A 19443-nucleotide genomic window follows, 5' to 3' on the forward strand; every position below is an offset into this window, starting at 1 on the left:
ATCTAAATAAAACTAATTAAAATGACAATGAATAATTTCAGAAAAACTTGCCTTTTCCAGCAAGTTCTATCTTTGGATGTTTCACAGTCATTACATTAAACAAAGAAAAGGAAAAACAAGGAATCTTGCCAGTACTCTACCCTACGAGTGCTGCCCTTTGACCCAGGCAAAAGTATCTCAGAGACCCCTGTGGTTTGGAGTGCCTACCTCAAAAATTTCTCAGTCTTAGTCCCGTACTCAGGATGGGCCAGGGCCAGCAGCATCACTCAGGGAGGATACTCCATGCCTCGACTTAGACCTGCATACGCCTCAGCCCAAGCCCTTATTTCTCCCCTTCAGGGTTCCCTCCAACCTTCTTGCCCACATATGGTACCCACTGGATGTGCCAAAGAACAACAGGACTCATACCCATTAGGCTTTCCAGAAGCCTCAAGCCAGGTCCTAGTTCAAGCGGGCAGCCAGACAAGCTGATCATTCTTACTGGCCAGCACTGTATTTCTATAAAACTCCAAGAGAGTGGGCTGCCAAAATGGCACTGATGTGTTGCTCTGAAGTGATTCAAAGTATTTATGTGGACAATGGCCCTGGAGAATCCATGGGAAGCCCTTTCTACTATGGACAGCAAAGTCCAGATCAAACCTATTTCTCTCTTAGAGACAAATTACTTAAACTTTCATCTTTTTTTCATCTACTGCACAAAGGTGAGAATGTGAAGAAATGGAACTGAAAACTGGCAAGATCTCCAAGTTAGAGAAACACTAGACAACTGAGTTGGCTTGAAGTCCCAGTCATTCCTCAACATTTGGTAATTAGCGATGGGAAGGCTTGCATTCTACCATCCAGGGAGGTGGTGGTGGTGGTGGTTTAGTCGCTAAGCCATGTCCGACTCTTGTGACCCCATGGACAGAGGAGCCTGTCAGGCTCCTCTGTCCATGGGATTCTCCAGGCAAGAATACTGGAGTGGGTTACTATTCCCTTCTCCAGGCTATCTTCCCAACCCAGGAATCAAACCTGAGTCTCCTGGACTTCAGGCAGATTCTTTACCAACTGAGCTACCAGGGAAGCAGGCCCAGTCCAAGACAAGTAAATCTTCATACATGAACGTATCACAGAGCTAATAAGCTTATGCAAGAAGGCTGTGTGCTTACACAGGTCTCTCCCAGGACCCTGGCAAAGGCCCTGGTAACAGCCACATATTTTTGCAAAACTTGCAAAAGTAGGTTATTTGAACCACAGTCAGTTAAGAGCACTGCCCTGCTCTGATAGGACTTCTGTCACATTTCCACTTGAGTTGGGTGATGCTAGAGTGGCTGTGGAAACTCTGGGAACCTAAGATGAACTGGTAATGGAGTGACACTGAATCGGGATCCAGTTGGGTTTATTTCTGTGGTTTGCAGTTGCTTCTGTGTCAGTAGGCATGTGGCGTGATATTCCTGCTACCCACCATGCTGACACATACACATGGGGACCAACATAAAAATGATGATAAAACAGTTAGTGAGCTTTATCAATATACAGAATATTTACTGTTAAGTTCTTGAGTGTGTATGCACCACTCAAACACAACTAACTTGAAACATCTTGAGGTCTTTTAACTCATAGATGAAAGATACGTGTAAGTTTTCCCAAAGTTGATTCATTCTAAGACTTTTACCAATAATTTAGTGAAATTACTAATAATGAAGAGTGAAAATGAAAGGAACATCCCTAAATATTAAAAGTCACTTTTCAATTAGATGCAGTTATCTCTTCTGTATGTGTGTGTATGCTTAGTCACTCAGTCGTGTCTGACTTCTTGTGACCCTGTGGACTGTAGTCTGCCAAGTTCCTCTGTCCATGGGGATTCTCCAGTCAAGAATACTGGAGTGGGTTTCCATGTCCTCCTCCAGAGGATCTTCCCAACCTAGGGATTGAACCCAGGTCTCCTACATTGCAGGTGGAGTCTTTACCATCTGAGCCACCTGTAAAATTTAAATAATGAAGTTATAAGGGAATTTGCAGAAAAAAAAAAGAAAAAGTTCTCATACATAGTAAAAAGAGATTATTTTCTAAATATTTCAATGTATGGTATCTGTCAATTTAAAAAAGCTTAATTTGCTTCAACACATTTTTTTATTCCAAATACACATTCATCTCCATACCTAATTTTGTGTTTGTAATTATATAGTCTTTGCCTTTAAGAGAGCCTCTTCAAATTATGTAAGCATCACACTTCACAAAATCTGGATCTGCCTCTTAGCAGGAGGCTGTGGAAATGGATACTCATTCGAATGTCTTGATCATGGGGATTTCTTGGGCAAAGGGTCTGTAGGCTTCAAGAAGCTTCAGCCATTCTGTGCCACTGAATCCAAGAGGATTCACTGGAGTCTCAGAGTCTGCCTCTTTTAGGATATTTGGTGTAGCAGAAGCAAGTTCTTCTTCCTAAGCCTTCCAACCACCTGCTAAGTAATCATTTGGGCTGGGTAAGGTGGTCCCCCCAAATCCACACCCGTGAGGAATCACTAGCACCTACTCCATGGATGCTCTGGACAAGAACAACATCATTATGTTGACACCACCACTGGAGACTGAAACGTGAGAAGTTTCCATTGGTCTCATCTCCTGGGTCAGTAAGGACTAGCACAGCCTTGTCTTGCCTGACTGTGAACTTGGAGATGGAACTTGTCACATTTCTTTCTGTCAAGTTGCAGAGAAAATTAACCGGAGACAATTAGCTGAGGGAACTTGGTGTCTCCAGCTAACCAACACTACCTTAGTGAAGACACTTTCAAGGATTCTCCTAAGGGTGATTTTTTTTTTTTCTCTCCTTTTTAAAATGTGAAGCTATCTGGCACAGTTTCAGCTTTCTCCAGCTGGATTCTTAGCACACACCTGGTTTCTCTCATCAAGTCTTCTCCAGAGTACCTGCCATTTAGATTTTTTTTAGAGCTGTCTACAGAAAGTTGCCATTGCAGAGCCCAGCTGTCATGGCTAGGTTTGCCAAGGGAGATTTTCTGCAGAGGGCCCAAGATCAAAGCCACATCTTGCCTTGAAAGTTTGGAGTCCTAGGGAGGAGGGGGATCTCATGGTGTCATGTTGGGCTGCACAGGTCTGAAGCTGCTTCCCAAGTGAGAATGGGCACCTCTCTCCCTCTTTGCTCAACTCCAGGTCAAAGGGCAGAACCATGACCCCTGGGGGTATTTCAATGAGAGCTTATCCTGATAGAAGATTTTTAAATGCTGAACAGCCTACATGACATATTTGATTCACACACACACAGGTGTCCAAAAGATTATGACATCCAGATAACAATTAAGGAAACTTGCAGTCAAAGATCATACAATTCCTAAAAGGCAGAGTCTATATTTAGACCTAGGTCCTACAAAATGACAGTTGTAGAGGCCACAAAGAGAGGAATTTAAAAAACAAAAAAAATGAGGAGTCTTCTATGCTTTTGTAGAATATCATCAGGTGCTGTCATCCAGCTGTACTCTACACCTGTTATTTTCAATTTGGGATCACTCATTTAACACATCAAAGCCTTGGCTAACAGTAAAATGAGCAAGGAACTTGTAGAGGTTCAAGGTGTTAAAGTGATTGCCCATATATATTATGCCAGCACAATCTCTCAACAACACTCTCAGATGTATAATATTCAATTTACAGGTAAAGAAAATGAAGCCTCTGACAAGATACAGCCCCTTCTTCAAGATGACACAGTAAATTGCTATGGGAATTCCAGTCTGGCCTCCTAACTCTACTCACTGGTCTCCTAACCACAGCCCAGCTGTGTAACATGGAGCACTATTCTTTCTTCCTGTTGGCACTACAGTTCACAGCTATCTCTTCCTGCATGCGCTGAAGCCAACAGAGACTCAGAAAATAATGAAACAAAGTGTGATTTAAAATGAAGTCTGCTTATCACCTTTCCTCTACCCACCCCCAAAGGCAAGTGGGAGAGAACCATTTGGCTAACTATCTTTTCCTGGCATTTCAGTTGTTCCCTTATTCAGGGCTGGGTATTTAGACATGATATGGCTGAGACTGTCCATGCTTATGGGTGAGTGGGTGAGTGAGAGAGAGAGAATCTGAGTGCTGGGGAGAGGAAATCAACACCATGGCTAGTGACAACAGTGCTAGTCTAAACAATCCAAAAAGAGAAGAGATAAGCAATGAACAGATGAAGAGGTAGACTGAGACAACCAGGTCTACCAGAACAGGAGCCGAAAGCCGAGGGCCGAACAGAAGTGGAACAAAGGGCTGGAGAGGTCAAGGAGGAAGCATACAGTTGGGAAGGGAGGCATTGGTGAATCTAGAAGATATGTGCCAAATACTGGGTTTGGGTTCTGGAATCCCCCTCATATTTGTTCTACATTTGATATGTGACTTGCTTTGGCCAGGGGGCAGCAACATCTATGATGCAAACAGGGTTTGAAAAGTAGTTGCACACTAAGCTTTGCTCTTGGGGCATTCCTCCCATGTGGAGAGGCCTGTGCTAGCCTGTTGGAGACATGGAGTCCCACTAACAACCACTACCAACCTCCAGACATATAAGCAAGGCAATCTCAGATCATCCAGCCCCAGCAGAGCCTCCAAATAACTGTGGCTGCCTGAGTGACCCAAGGAAGATGCACAGAACCATCCAGTTGAGCCCTGCCCAAATAGTTGACATACAGAATAAACAAAAAAAATATTGTTTTTTTTTAAGACTCTAATTTTTGGAGTGGGTTATTGTGCAGCAAAGCTAATGGACAGAGCCAAAGTCTAAGGTATTTCACGGAGTAGTATCATGGCACCCCATAACTGTTGTAGAGCCTGGGTATTCAAACAAGCAGGTAGGAGAGTCGGTAGCTGAAAAGATAAAGAATGGCACATAGTGTTACTGCTGATTTTACCTGTCTTTCATTTTTTGACTTCTTGGTCAAGTATACAAGGTAAGTAAGCCAACCTTTGGGAGCATACCAGTAGATTAGAGGAGAAAGAAGACATGCTCCATCATGAAAAATCCGACTGTTGTTTTTTGTATATACTGGCAATAAAGCACTTACAACAGTATAGTGATATAACTGCCCAGCTCTACACAGCTACATATTGCCTTTTGCTGCAGTCCCTTCCACACCACCAACATTGATCCCTCAGCATTATTGCCAAAGACTAGAGATGCTGGAACAGGGAAAGGACTGAACCAAGGAAAAACAAGAAGCCTGTTAATCTCTGGTGATAGCCACACTGAGAATAAAACCATCAGCCAGTCTAGCTTATCCCTTTAAAAATGAAAAACATTCTGCACAGCAAAGGAATCCACCAACAAAATAAAAAGGTAACTCACTGAATGGGACAAAATAAGTATAAATACTATTTCTGCTGCTGCTGCTAAGTCACTTCAGTCGTGTCTGACTCCGTGCGACCCCATTGACAGCAGCCCACCAGGCTCTACCGTCCCTGGGATTCTCCAGGCAAGAATACTGGAGTGGGTTGCCATTTCCTTCTCCAATGCATGAAAGTGAAAAGTGAAAGTGAAGTCGCTCAGTCGTGTCCAACTCCTAGCGACCCCAAGGACTGCAGCCTACCAGGCTCCTCCATCCACGGGATTTTCCAGGCAAGAGTACTAGAGTGGGTTGCCATTGCCTTCTCCAAATACTGAATTTGCCTTCTCCAAATTTCATGAGGGGCTAATATCTAAACTATATAAAGAACCCATATAACTCAATAGCAAAAAAAAAAAAAAAAAAATTACAATTACAAAATGGACAGAAAATCTGAATAGACATTTTTCCCAAGAAGACATACAGATGACCAGCGGGTACATGAAAAGATGTTAAACATCATGATCATTAGAGAAATGCAAATCAAAACCACCATGTGATTTCACCTTCTGCCTGTTAGAATGGCTACTATCAAAAAGACAAGAAACAATGACTGTTGGTGAGGATGTGAAGAAAAGGGAACCCTTGAACACTGCTGATGAGAATGTAAACTGGTGTAGCCACTATGGAAAACAGTATGGATGCTCCTCAAAAAAATTAAAAAGAAGACTAGCATTTGATCCAGGATTCCACTCCTGGATATTTATCCAAAGAAAGCAAAAACACTAACTTGAAAAGATATGTGTAGCCCCATGCTCACTGCAGCATTATTTACAATAGCCAAGACATGGAAACAATGTGTCTATCAGTGGATGAATGGATAAAGAAAGTGTGATACACACACATGCACACACAAAACAGAATATTATTCAGCCATAAAAAGAATAAAATCTTGCTTTTGTAACAACATGGATGGACCTCAAGAACTTTTTTATGCTGAGTGAAATAAGTCAGAGAAAGACAATTGCTGTATGATCTCTCTTATATGTGGAATCTAAAACAACAGTAACATTAAGACCAACTTCATACATAAAAAGAATAGACTGGTGGTTGCCAGAAGAGGGAGGTGGAGAGTAGGAGAAATGGTGAACTATTTTCGTTGCTGTTGTTTTTAGTTTAAATAAATTAAGTGAATGAATTAATGAATTCTAAACTGGATCTCTGCACATTTTCAACATATTCTAAACCAGGTTATGAAAATGAATCCTCTAAAATGAGAGATAATAATGCTTAGTAAATTCACATGAAACATGAATCTTAGTAGAATCTAACCTATTTAATCTAACCAGGTAATCTGTCAACCATCAATACTTGCTCAATATGTCTTCGATTGCCCGTGGTAATAGAAAAAAGCAATACTATAACCTATGTATATCAAACACATAGGTATCCAAAAAATACTTTCCAATAGTTATTATACAAATCAGTGTTTGAGCAAAAAAATCACCCACTAATTCATCTGCAGATTGTCATTATATGAAATGACATTCTCTCATAGTGGGTATGCCCTTCTTTTAATTGTTTTGCTCAGGCTGGTGCTAAAATGAGTTTGCATGTCTCAATATGTATCAACTAATACTACAGAGAAGTGGCCAGGAAGTGTGTTGAGTGAGACGAGGAATTGAGTTTTGGATTAGCATTTGCTGTACAATCTTTGTGGCTTCATCTGTGGGCTGTTAGGGAAGCCCTTCTCACTGCACCATTTCTTATATTGCTTTCTTGACAATATCCCAGGGCAGAGGCAGCTGGTTTTATAGTCATGCAAAAATCTGCTTTGCATATGTCATCATTGTACTTTGATTTCAACACACACAAAAAATTTTCATACATTTCTGTTTGTCAGTTATTCTAACAGGCAAGTGAAAGCTGTAAAATCACACGTACAGAAAAAAAAAAAAATGAAACAGAGGCTCTTAGATTAGCTGTGTGGCCATGGTCAAATAAACGTAATTAAACTGACACATGAACCCCAAGTCCAATAACTCCAACACCCTACAGTGATGTGGGACACAGAATATGAGCATGGGGTCCATAGGAGGAAACATATCATTCAAACTCTAGTCTAATTATCCTTTTATTCCTAATTGATTTGAGAATATCAAGCAGTTGATCATCTCAAATGGCCAAGGAAGCCATAAGAAACACTACCATTATTTGAAAAATTATTTTCAACAATTTTTATTCAATTCTTTGCTAATATTTTCAACAGCTAGGAAATTTGGTTGACCAAAGGATAGGAGAGGAAAAAATAATCCATGAACATTTCATTATGATAAAGACTGATATTTACTTATAGGCCTTCTCATTCTTCTAAGAAGGTACCAATTAATAATGGCCACAAACAGCATATTTTACTGAATAAAAAAAATATTAACTTATGGCTTAACATATAAGCAGTGGTTAATAAATAATTTTGCAAATCATTCTTACAGCTGACATAAACATATGCCAATCTTAACATATATATCTAGCTTTATTTCATACTTCGTGGGAAAATGTTCCATCCTGTTTCTATTTCTAACTTACCATGTGAACATGAACATGTGATTAAACCACCTCAGGTCTCAAACACTCCATCAATAAAACAAGGTGATTGGATTTCAAGTCTGAGGCAACATAGTCTAGTGGAAAGAACTCTGGATCTGGCCTCAGCTGAGACTGAATCCAGGGCCTCGTATCTTGTTAAACATCTGGCTGTGGGCCTATACTTCAATTCTTTGCTAATCTAGGTAAATGGAGAAACCACACCCTTCTCAAAGGGTTTGCAAGAATGAAAACTAAACACTTAAAAGTTACCAAGCACAGTGCCTCATCCATAGGAGTGCTCAATAAAGAACAACTGATCATAACAATTCCTTCATCCCACAATCATTTATTAAACCTCGACTCTGTGCCAGACATTATTCTAGGTGTGAAGGATACAAGTAGTAACAAAACTGACAAAACACCCTGCTTAAGCACGCTGGCGCTGTGCGGGCATAGAGGTCTACAGCTCTAACTGGGAGGAGCTGTGTGCCTCACACTGCCTAACCCTTTGATTCCTTTCTCAGCCTTATTACAGAATCCAGAGCAATGGACCCCTCTGAAGTATCATCCCAGGCTGCTAGATCCTCACCACCTTAAGGAGAAATCACACGCTAGGATGGCTCTCCTTGGCCCTTCTCATCATCCCAGTACTGTAAACACCACGGGGGGCAGAACTGGGCCTGGGCTTCACACTTATCCTCCACCTGAGTCCCTTCCCCCTCTCTTTGGTCAGAAGTGTTCCGCAAGCCTGCCCCAGAGCCTTCCAGAAACCTTCGTGAAGGCTGAAGCTGCTTGGCTGCACTACACTCTGCTTCCCACCAGAGGTCGCCCTCCCACACAAGCCCAAGCAAACAGAAGCCGGCTTTGCCTTCTCAGCAGCAGTGACATTATTTTCTTTCTCTATTTTTATCTATTAAAAAGATTTCTTCACAGCCATAACTTAGATCTCTACACTAAAATGGAGCAACAGGAAGATATAATGGTGCATTTCATTTATGAATGACCTATAATAAATTACTCTGAAGTGTCCCGAGTGCCAGGAGACAGAACGCTTTGTCTGCCCACGGACTGTATTTCACCTACTTTAATTTAGCTGACACATAAAACTCATTTGACATTTCACAGGTATTTGTGTGTGTGCGTGCGGGGGGGGGGGAGGGGTGGCCTGCGGGAGGGGACCACTGCGGGGCCAGACAAGGAGTGGGGGCAGGGACACAGCCAAGGATATTTGGTTCTTGTTGAGGGTTAAGGTGTGGAGCCTGGGTAACCCTGGCAACACGAGGTCATCGCCGAGCAGATTGTTGTCCAAGATGAGTTCCTCCAGGCTCCTGAACGCGCTCAGTCCTTCCAGTGACCTGCAATGACAAAGGCAACAGGAAAAATGATCCTGCACTAAATCAGGGAGGCCATTATGAGCCGAAATAAATATTTTAACCTTCCCTTTCAGGACTGGGAATAGTTTGGGCTTGGTGCCTGTCAGCAAAGTGAATGACAAGAATTAGTAGAAGGAGCCGGGGCGGGGGCGGCGGGGGAGAAGGGGCCGCTGGCACTCACCGCATCCTTCACGCATTGCCAACATGAAGGATGAGGGTCACTTAGTGAGTAGCCAGGATCCAAAACAAAGGGCTTCAGATACGGCCTGCAGGATAAATTTGTCAATGTCTTGTGCCTTCAGGCACCCAGCCTCCGCTGACCCTAACCTCCATTCCCAAGATAAATAACTCTGTCACAGTTCACCTTCATTCCCTGGACACAAATTTAAGTTGTCATCCATCATTCCTGCCCAGAAATATCATACCCTCTTACAATAATAAATATAACTTCAAGTATCATTTCTTAGCAGTTCTCCTCTGCACAGTCCTAGGAAACAGCAGGGAAGGCTTCCTTTCTCTGCATTCACCACCTTTGACTTTCCCTCTACCTCTTTTTTTTTTTTCTTTACTAATCACTTAATTTGCTTCTGCCCAGTGTCCCAGTGGCTACCTCAAAAGGCAAGACATCCGAGGAAGCACACAATCCCTCCAGTCCAAGGGGCTGTTTCTTTTTCTTTCATGATTTCTTTTTGTTTTTGTTAGGCAGGGGTAATAGGTTAAGAAAGGGGTTGAGGGAATTTTTGCCTCAAGGCTCCCTGCTTGAAGTTTTAATTTATGGATAGTGGATTTCTCACTTTAGTTTTTGAAAAAAAAAAAAAGCATTGAATGCAACAATGGAGATGTGGATGCAGTAAAGAAAACAGACATCTGAAGGACTAAAGTACCCAGCTCAGGGGTAAAAAAGTATCAGAAAGGGGAAAACAACCCTGGTAATAGGCACAGCTGAAAGTTAACTCGTAAGGTTAGGGGTGCATGAGGTGCAGGCAATGAGGGGCAGTTGTGTGCATGTGCCTGTCCGGTGCATACAGACGGTCATTACAGACAGCCACCCAGTGGAGGGACTCACAGGGCCAGGCCACGTGCTCCCAGCTCGTTCACCTGCCAGACCCAAGAGCTGTGCTGAGCTTGCAGAGGCTGACAGCTGAGCTACGATGCTGGCCAGAGGGCTGGCTTGCACAGGATCTCGGGCTATTCTATAAAATGTAACCAATCAGGAAGATGTTGTCTACACTATTTATGCATTTACTGATAGCACTTCCATTACAGACCCCCTTGCTTGCCTATGCTATGCCTGGACATGTGGTGTGAGTGTGAACTTGAGTACCAGACCTTTCTCATGACATCCATCCAAAAGGATTCCAAAATTAAGAGGCAATACTTGGGAAGTGAGGGATGCAATTCAACCCCCAGACTTCACTGGGCCCAGAGCTCCACCAGCAGCCCCATTCCTGCCCCAAACTTCCATGTGGCCCTAGCCAGGGCCTAGCACCCAGACCACATGGAATCCGCGTAACTGACGCTATATACTCCACAGCAGGGGGGGTGGGGGGTATACTGCATACATCTGGGGTCAAGGGTCAACAGAGTCATCAAGTTCCATTTCCTCCTCCTCTTCTCTCTTCTTCATGTTTCAGGAAGGCAACACGCAGTTTATACACATGAAGTCAGGAAGCCCTGGTATTTTACCTCTGTCCCGTCATTTACTTGCAGCCTGAATTTGGGCGTCTCAATAAGCCCCATGAGCTCCCTTCATCTGTGTTGCCTCTAGCTCGTTGCATCTTATGGAGAATTAAGTGAGAGAGGAGTAACAACTTACTAGCAAATACTGGTTTCATTCTTTTCCTTTCTCCTTTCATTCACTGATTTTTCTGGAAGCCCTGACCTTTGGTCAGGGATCCCGATGCGGGGGATATGCAGAGAAACAGATGTGCAAAGGTGTGTAGTAAGGGTGGCTTCTCATGGAAATGCCAACCTTTCCTGAAGTCCCTTCCTCCTCGGGGGTTAATGAGTGCTGATGCCAAAGTGCTTTTTAGAACTAGCCCCTGATTATCTCTAGGGGAGTCGAGGCCACCTCCATATCAGGGCACCTAACAGATGGGTAATAAGTCCTTGTGCTCAAACATCAGCTGGGCTCTGGTCAAAGGCACATCCAAATACACACCATCCTGGAGTTATGCAAATATAATGCTCTTATCAGGAGAATCAGCAAATGGTTGACAACTGGCAAGCCAAGGAAAGCTCCCTTCCCAGAGTGCTTCAGGGGAGGCATAAAACTAAATGACACAACATGATGAGGACAAAGCCTGAAACACTAGAAGGAGTGCCCACAGAGATGCCTTTCCCTCTGGAGGGTGAGCTCTGAGGCAGAACTCAAAACAGGAGGAAGACTTCAGAGAGCAGTTCAGAAGCTCAGGCTCAAATCCCCTATCACTTGCCTGGTTCGAGATTCTAGTTTGCCATGCCATGTGATTAGCTGCTCATTTAAAAGGGGACCTTGTTACGTGGCAGGGGGGTGGGGGGATGCATATTAATAAATCTCTATCTTCATGTCAACAGTGTGATGTGCATTTGGTGATTTAATCAGCTAAATTCAGAGCTGAGGGATTGGGGACAGGAGGCAAGGAGCGTAATGAAGGGTAAAACTGGAGAGGACAGGATTTCTGGAGCTTGGCTGGCATGTGGAAAGCAATAAACAGATGCTTAGAGGGTGCCTTTAGGTTTCACTTTAAATTTTTTTTTACTTTTGTGTTGTTGTTGACGTTTTCCTGGAAGAAGGGGGAAGAAATTATGTGGGTCAATCTTTTAGCTCATACCCCTCTATATAAGATGCCTGCAAAGGGATGCATGCTATCAAATAAAATGACAAGGCAAAAAAGGCTCTAAGGGTCCACACAGATCTATGCTGTTCAAGGGACAGCTATGGTACAAGGAAAAGATGACAGGACCAAAAGATCTCTGCTATAACCTTGTATATGGACAGCAAAATACACCCCAGACCCAAGAGCCCTGGTAGAGGAGGTGACTGTCACTCCAGAGTCACTCACCAGCTTGGTTGGCTGTAGCTACAAATGCCTACAAATGCCTGAGGGGTGGGCCCGGAAGGCTAAGCAGACCTGAGTGCCATGGTCAGGGGCTGGACGGGGAGAGCAAGGCAAGGCCAGCTGGACAAAGGTCTTCCCAGCCCAGTGGAGAGATGTCAAGGGCAGGCAGGAAGACCCAGTGTGTGGTCTGATCTGTAGCAGGTGGTTTACTCTGGACACCTAATCAGCACCTCTGGAGCACACTGCAGGCTGCTTGCCTTCACTCCACCAGCAGGAAGGCTGCCCATTATGTCACCCACAGGTACCATCTCAGTTACCTCATTCGCCGGGCTCCGTCTGGGCTCCCCCAGGAGCCACTGCGGCTGCCAGGAGAGTCCCTGTGCCTTTTCCAGAGTCACATCAAAATGACAAAACATCAGAACGCATTCAGCTCCAGCAGATTCAAACAGAGAGAACTTTTAAGTTTCCACTGTAATTAACCCTATCCTCGTTAAGATAATTATGATCAAGCTTCCTGTCAGAGTTAATATCCCAGCATCACTGCCCATGGCTCCCACTCTGCCTTCATTAGCTTATAAAAACAGTGGCACTAAACAGGCTCCTCACCCTCTGCAAGCCAGGCCAGTGGTTGTGAGCCTCCAGGAGGGAGGGGTCTCAGGCAGGGCAGCTAGGCCCACGGAGGTGCTGCTCCCAGACCCGCAACCTCTTCTGCTCCCGGGTGGGCACACGCTTGGTCTCCATCCTCGCCCAAAAGTTAGCCGCTCAACAGAATGGGGAAGGAGAAGGGCTCTGGACCAGAGTGGGCCTGGGAGGTCTGGGGCAGAAGACCTCACAGCAGGTCCCTGGGAAATGCCTGCACACAGACTGACAACAGTGGCCACAACCAAAGCTACAAGGACAGGACAGACAGCACCTAGTTACATGTGGGGGATAAAGGAAGAAACGTGAGAATGGGAAACCTGTGATAAGACTGCTCATGTCCCAGAAAATGACCCAGTTGTCTAACCCAAGAAAGGAATCCTTTATTTCTGCCATAAAATTATTTTTATATTCTATTCATATGCAGCTCCCCCCACCAGCCAAAACCCAGCCAGGAAACCCACCAAAGGACACATCCAGAGTTCCCAGTTCAAGAGCTGCCCAGCTCATTCTTGGGGTGCAGGCCGTGGTAAGAATTAGAGCCCCTTGTCCTCAACTCCCAGCCCACAGCGGGGATGATACTTCTGCCTGACGTGAGGTGGGCAGGGAACGGGAAGGCAGGTAACCACAGAACCTGAGAAAAGTGTCTCTCTGTGGACCCAGAGATACCCCAAATCCAGAACCAGGGGGTGGGATGTTCTCAAACCAATTAAGAAAATAAGATTTCCACTAAGATCTTTACCTCTCCCTCTATGATACTTACCTAAATATCCACATACATACTTTTTATTGAGAAAATGGGGAGGCCTTGGACCTACAGGACCTAACCCATATGTCTGATGTCTGCCACACTGGCTAGATCTACAGAGCTTCCCAGGCCAGTCACTGCCTGCTCTGCAATGGTCTTTCCGTGTGACTATTGTCTACCCAGCTCCCAGCCAAAAGGATCTCAGTGCAATCTCCCTAACAACCTGGAAAGTTTCAACACATACTAAGGGCTCAGTGCCTCTTTGCCAACTGACTCCTGCTCAGCCAGGAGCCTGTGAACTGCTGAGAAAAAAAGCTGTCAATAGTATTCCAAGGGCAGGACGAAGAGTAAACGGAGGGTGACCAGTCAGGGGCTAGGACGGCAGTCCCTCAATTTATATTTTTTCATAGGCCAGAGGGCCTCCCTCTCTTTACCCCATGGCCAAATGTCTGAGAATAGGCAGAAGTGGTATTCAGTAAGTCTGCACCTGTACAACAGGGCTGCTTTTTAAACTACTTCAATACTTTCTTATCAGTTGGTACAAAATTGCACCCTGAATATCCAGGGTGCCCTACCCTCTTACCCTGGCTGCTCCCGTAGAGCTCCCAGACCTGTCCACAATTTAGCAACTAAGTGGTTCATGACCTTCTCACCCTCACTGCACAGGGCTTTTAAGGACCCTGCTTCAGCCAAGATAATTCTGATTGGTCAGTGCAACTGTTAAATAATTTAAACATCACCCTCGAAAGCAGAAATAGCAACTTGTACTCTTTACTCCCCCCGACCATGCCAAGTGCAGTGTCTAGCACACAGCAGGTCCCTGGGAAGTACCTGCAGACTGACAAGAACAGTGGCCACATCCAAAGCTCCAAGGACAGGACAGACAGCACCTCTTTACACGTGGAGGATAAAGGAGGAAACATGGGAATGGGAAATCTGCTTATGATAAACCTGCATAAGATAAGACTGCTTATGTCCCAGAAAATGGCCCAGTCATCTAGCCCATGAGTGGAGTCCTTTCTTTCTGCCATAAAATTATTTTTATATCCTATTTAAGTGGATATAACTAGAGAGAGTATATAATCTATAGGATATTACTATAGATTGCATATACTATGGTATATTACTATACATAGTATTATATGTACGACTATGTACATAGTATTATATGTACTGGAGAAGGAAAAAGCAACCCACTCCAGTGTTCTTGCCTGGAGAATCCCAGGGACGGAGGAGCCTGGTGGGCTGCTGTCCATGGGGTCGCACAGAGTCGGACATGACTGAAGCGACTTAGCATGCATGCATGCATTGGAGAAGGAAATGGCAACTCACTCCAGTGTTCTTGCCTGGAGAATCCCAGGGACGGGGGAGCCTGGTGGGCTGCTGTCTATGAGGTCACACAGAGTCAGACACGACTGAAACAACTTAGCATATGTACAGTTATAACTATATATTTTCTACATATTTTTCTGTCATTCAGGTCACATAATTGAGGATATATGTGCAAATAATAATAGAAATCAACCCTCTATATTGTAAGTATATAAATAAAGGGTGAAAGTGTTTTTAAAAATAGAATGTGAAAAAGGTTCTAAGCTATGTAAGATTGTGTATACTGACACAATGTTACAGTATATCACATGGAATTTGTCAAAGTCACTTCCAAAGCCCTACTGAGCTCCTGTCAGGAGGGAGTGTCCCTGAGCTTCAGAGAATAAAATTCAACAATGGTAAAAGAGATCTGAATCCAAGACTGGTCAAAAATCTAAGGTAGTTAGCTATGAGTTTGTTACCTCTAAGTGGGATCAAGTCTAAAGCCATCAGGTACCATACTTAACAACACTAAAAAACTGTTAAATATGATCCCTCAATAATTATGGAGAATGAGAAAGGAGCTGCTGCTGCTGAGTCGCTTCAGTCGTGTCTGACTCTGTGCGACCCCATAGGCGGCAGCCCACCTGGCTCCGCCGTCCCTGGGGTTCTCCAGGCAAAAATACTAGAGTGGGTTGCCGTTTCCTTCTCCAGTACATGAAAGGGAAAAGTGAAAGTGAAGTCGCTCAGTCGTCCGACTCTTAGCGACCCCATGGACTGTAGCCTACCAGGCTCCTCCGTCCATGGGATTTTCCAGGCAAGAGTACTGGAGTGGGGTGCCATTGCCTTCTCCGAGAAAGGAGCTAGGAGCCCAGAAATGGGTGCCTGTGTTTCCAATTATTTGAAAAGAGATGTAAAATTCCTTAAACTTTGGATTAATAAATTCACAAACTTACTTGCATCAGACTATATCTCTGAGGAGTCATTATTTGCTTGTCCTATACTGTAAGGCAATATAAGTCATGTGTGTGATCATGTTACCCTTTTCACTTTTGTTGTTAGGAAGCTCAGAGCTAAACTGTGACCCAACTGTAAAAAGGTAGCACCCTATGGTCTCTACATCTGCTTTCAAACTTCAATGTCAAGATTTATAAAATTAAAGTCTATTAGTGTTTTTCATTTTATTAATTCTAATAGGCTAGCTCAGTCCTTCATTTAATGAGGTAAGATATCAAATTAATATAGCTTCACTTCACAAACAGGCAGTTTCTGTGCATTAAGGACAAGTTCTGTGAGACAAGCAATGAATGTGGATGGGTGACTAAGAATAAAGATGTATATTGTATCTCCTTTTCAAAATGTCTTTAAAAATAATTCTGGTAATTCTAATGATATCCTTGTGGCAGAAAAGCAATAGTGGACTAGAAAATGACCACTGTAGGTAGAATCTTAATTGGTTCAAGAATATACCTGGAGAATACTAATTAATGGCTCAGCTTGCTCTGGGAGAAGGTTCTGGGAACTTTGGTCCTGGTGTTTTGCCAATGACTTGGTTACAGACATGCATATCATATTTATGGAGGCCATCACCCTCAAAGTGTTAGTTGTTCAGTTGTGTCCAACTCTTTGTAATTCCATGGACCATAGTCTGCCAGGATCCTCTGTCCATAGGATTTCCTAACCAAGGATACTGGAGTGGGTTGCCATTCCCTTCTCCAGGAGATCTTCCCAACCCAGGGATTGAACACTGGTCTCCCGCATTGCAGGCCGATTCTTCACCGCCTGAGTCACCAAGCTTCCATCACCCTAGAAAGATATTTAAAAGGATGCAGTAGGATTCAAAATGATCCTGCTGGAATCAGCTCACTGTTTCAGCCCACAGGATGACGTTTTTCAATGTCTATCATAAAGATCTAAATATAAAGTTCAACTACCCCAAAATACACATTTAAATAAGAAATTAAAAGGCAAATGAAAATTGGGGAAAACACTTACAATCTCTCCAATAGTCAGTCTAAGGCTTAACATTCTTAATAGAGTGTTTGAAAATCATTAAGGAAAAGCTGAAAGCCCTAAGAGGAAAATGATCAAAAGATGGAGATAGAAAATACACAAGGAATGTAAACAGTCAATAATGAAAATGTGGGGTAAAATTTCAGCTTCATTGGGAATCCAAAATATTCAAATTAAGTAAGATATTTTCACTTAACTAGCAAATTCACTGTTTTCTTAGTTCCTAACATAGTCTTGTCAAAAGTTCAAAGTAACAGACTAACACAGCATTAATGGGAGAATGAAATTGTTTTAACCTGTCTGGATGTCAGTTTATACTAAAGCCTTAAAAACTGTCACCTTTTCATCCAGAAATTCCAAGAATTCATTCAGCAAATATCAAAGAAGTGTATATGGTTTAAATATGTTCATTACAGCATTATTTATAATAACATTGTAAACAAGCCTAAATGCTCAATGGTAAAGGAATTGTTACATAAAAGTCAATATACATATATGATAAATAGTATGCAGCAAATGATATCATAATTTAAAGTGACATTATAGGCAGATATCTATTGAGCCAGTAAAACTATCAATTTAAGAACCTAATTAAGTTATAATGCATGTAATACACACACAAAGATCTCATGCATGGAAATTAAGTCATCCATGTGCTCCCTTCCATTTCCTATACAAAATTTCATCCGTACCATGTCTCCCATGTTGATGGTTAAGAGTCATTAGTCTGTTAGCTGTTTCTAGTTTATATACTCCTGTTAATATACCATCTTGTGCATTAGAACTTTATGACAATTCTTTACACACAAATACACTTTGATGCACACATATATATCCACATATCTAGCTATGGGTGGATGGTTGGATAAATCCCAGATATACACCACTAACCCTTTCCCTTTTATACTTTTCACTAGTTATTACATTTTCTGTCATGATTAGTTTATAATCAGGACAAGCTCCAGTAAATTGCTGCTACTGCTGTTGTTTAGTTGCTGAGTTGTCTCCGACTCTGTTCTTTGGGGTTTCCCAGGTGATGCTAGTGGTAAATTGGCGCTAGCCTTCCAATGCAGAAGATGTAAGAGATGCGGGTTCTATCCCTGGGTCAGGAATATTCCCTGGAGGAGAGCATGCAACCCACTCCAGTATTCTTGCCTGGAGAATCCCATGGACAGAGGAGCCTGGTGAGCTACAGTTTATAGGGTCGCACACATGCCCTTTGCTCTTTACTGTAGCCTGCCAGGCTCCTCTGTCTATGGAATTTCTACTACCTTTAAATAAAACAAGACAATTCCCCAAACAAATGTTGGAGGAACCTTCGATAAAGAGGAGTGTGTATGAAGAAGGCTTCGTAAGTATGAATCTCCAAAGTGGGGCTGCCACCACAGAAGCTAATTTGATCCTAGTCCACACTCCTGGCCCCAAAGTAACTACTGGGAGCTCTTTTTCAATTCTTGGTGCCAGACTCTAAGAAGCATCAGCATTCAGAAACTTCACAACCGGGACCATCAAGCGGTTTGGAAGGGCGTAAGGAACAGTGATTGAGGCAGTCAAGATTAGCTAACCAGAAGTAGAGAAGGCTTAGTCGTTTCAAAGTACTGAGTCTATGGCATGCCAGAAGGCAGAATAAAAAACAAATTTATGGATTTGAGAAAATGATGTAACTTGGGAGAAGTCTTGAATCTTTTTTTTTTTTTTTAAACTTTAAAAAAATAGAGAGCCATTTGCCAAAGGATTGAGCTGCCTTACGAATCACTATATGCATCTGATCAGAGAATGGAAATCATACAGGACGTTTACAGGGAATTTTGGAGGAGAGAATATGAGACTCAGTGAACTCCAAGATTCTACTCAGATTCTGTGCTTCTCTGACTAGACTCCTTCTGCTATAACCACAGTTTTCAAGGACTGCCAAGAGTCACTTCTTCCTTGCCAGAGGGGTCTCATATGACCCAGCCTGGTGGAAAGAGGGCAGCAGAATTCGAGCTCTGTCATTCCCCATCACATTCAACTCTGTGCCTTATTCTGCTCTTCTGGGTGGGATTGTGAAAGGTCTCTTTAATGCTTCCCTAACTATGGGGGCATCCTCATAATTAAAAAGGCACATGTCAACAAACTTACAGCCTCTCACAGGCAATAAACCAGATGTCAGAGCCATAGTGTCGTCTGCATGCAGTACACCCATCATAGTCTTCTTTATAGACTCACAGACTTTGAGTCCTAGGGAAATTTTAGGGTGTTTCATTCTCCACTTTGCAGAAAGTAACTAATGTTCAGAATGGTAAAGCAGCTCAACTGAAACCATAAATAGTAACCAAGACATGTGTAGAACTTTTGGACATAGAGTGCAGTATTCCCTCAACTATACCATAATAAATTACCTCTAATAATTTCTAGTGGAGGTCTAGAAATAGAAGTTCACCACTGCCACACCCTTTATCCATCCA

General features: G+C 43.1%; 1 protein-coding gene across 34 annotated transcripts in view; it reads right to left on the reverse strand.

The window, feature by feature from the left end:
* The window catches only part of LRMDA (leucine rich melanocyte differentiation associated), a 1316989-nt gene that overhangs the window by 678601 nt on the left and 618945 nt on the right, over positions 1–19443 (reverse strand). For all 34 annotated transcript variants that reach the window (XM_081564329.1, XM_081564346.1, XM_081564565.1 and 31 more), the window contains one exon: positions 9100–9226. In XM_081564329.1, coding sequence (XP_081420455.1) covers positions 9100–9226 — 127 coding nt within the window. The remainder of the gene's footprint in view (positions 1–9099; positions 9227–19443) is intronic.

This window comes from Giraffa tippelskirchi, chromosome 2 (assembly GCF_054371585.1).
Source record: "Giraffa tippelskirchi isolate mGirTip1 chromosome 2, T2T-mGirTip1v1.2.pri, whole genome shotgun sequence".
NCBI lineage: Eukaryota > Metazoa > Chordata > Mammalia > Artiodactyla > Giraffidae > Giraffa > Giraffa tippelskirchi.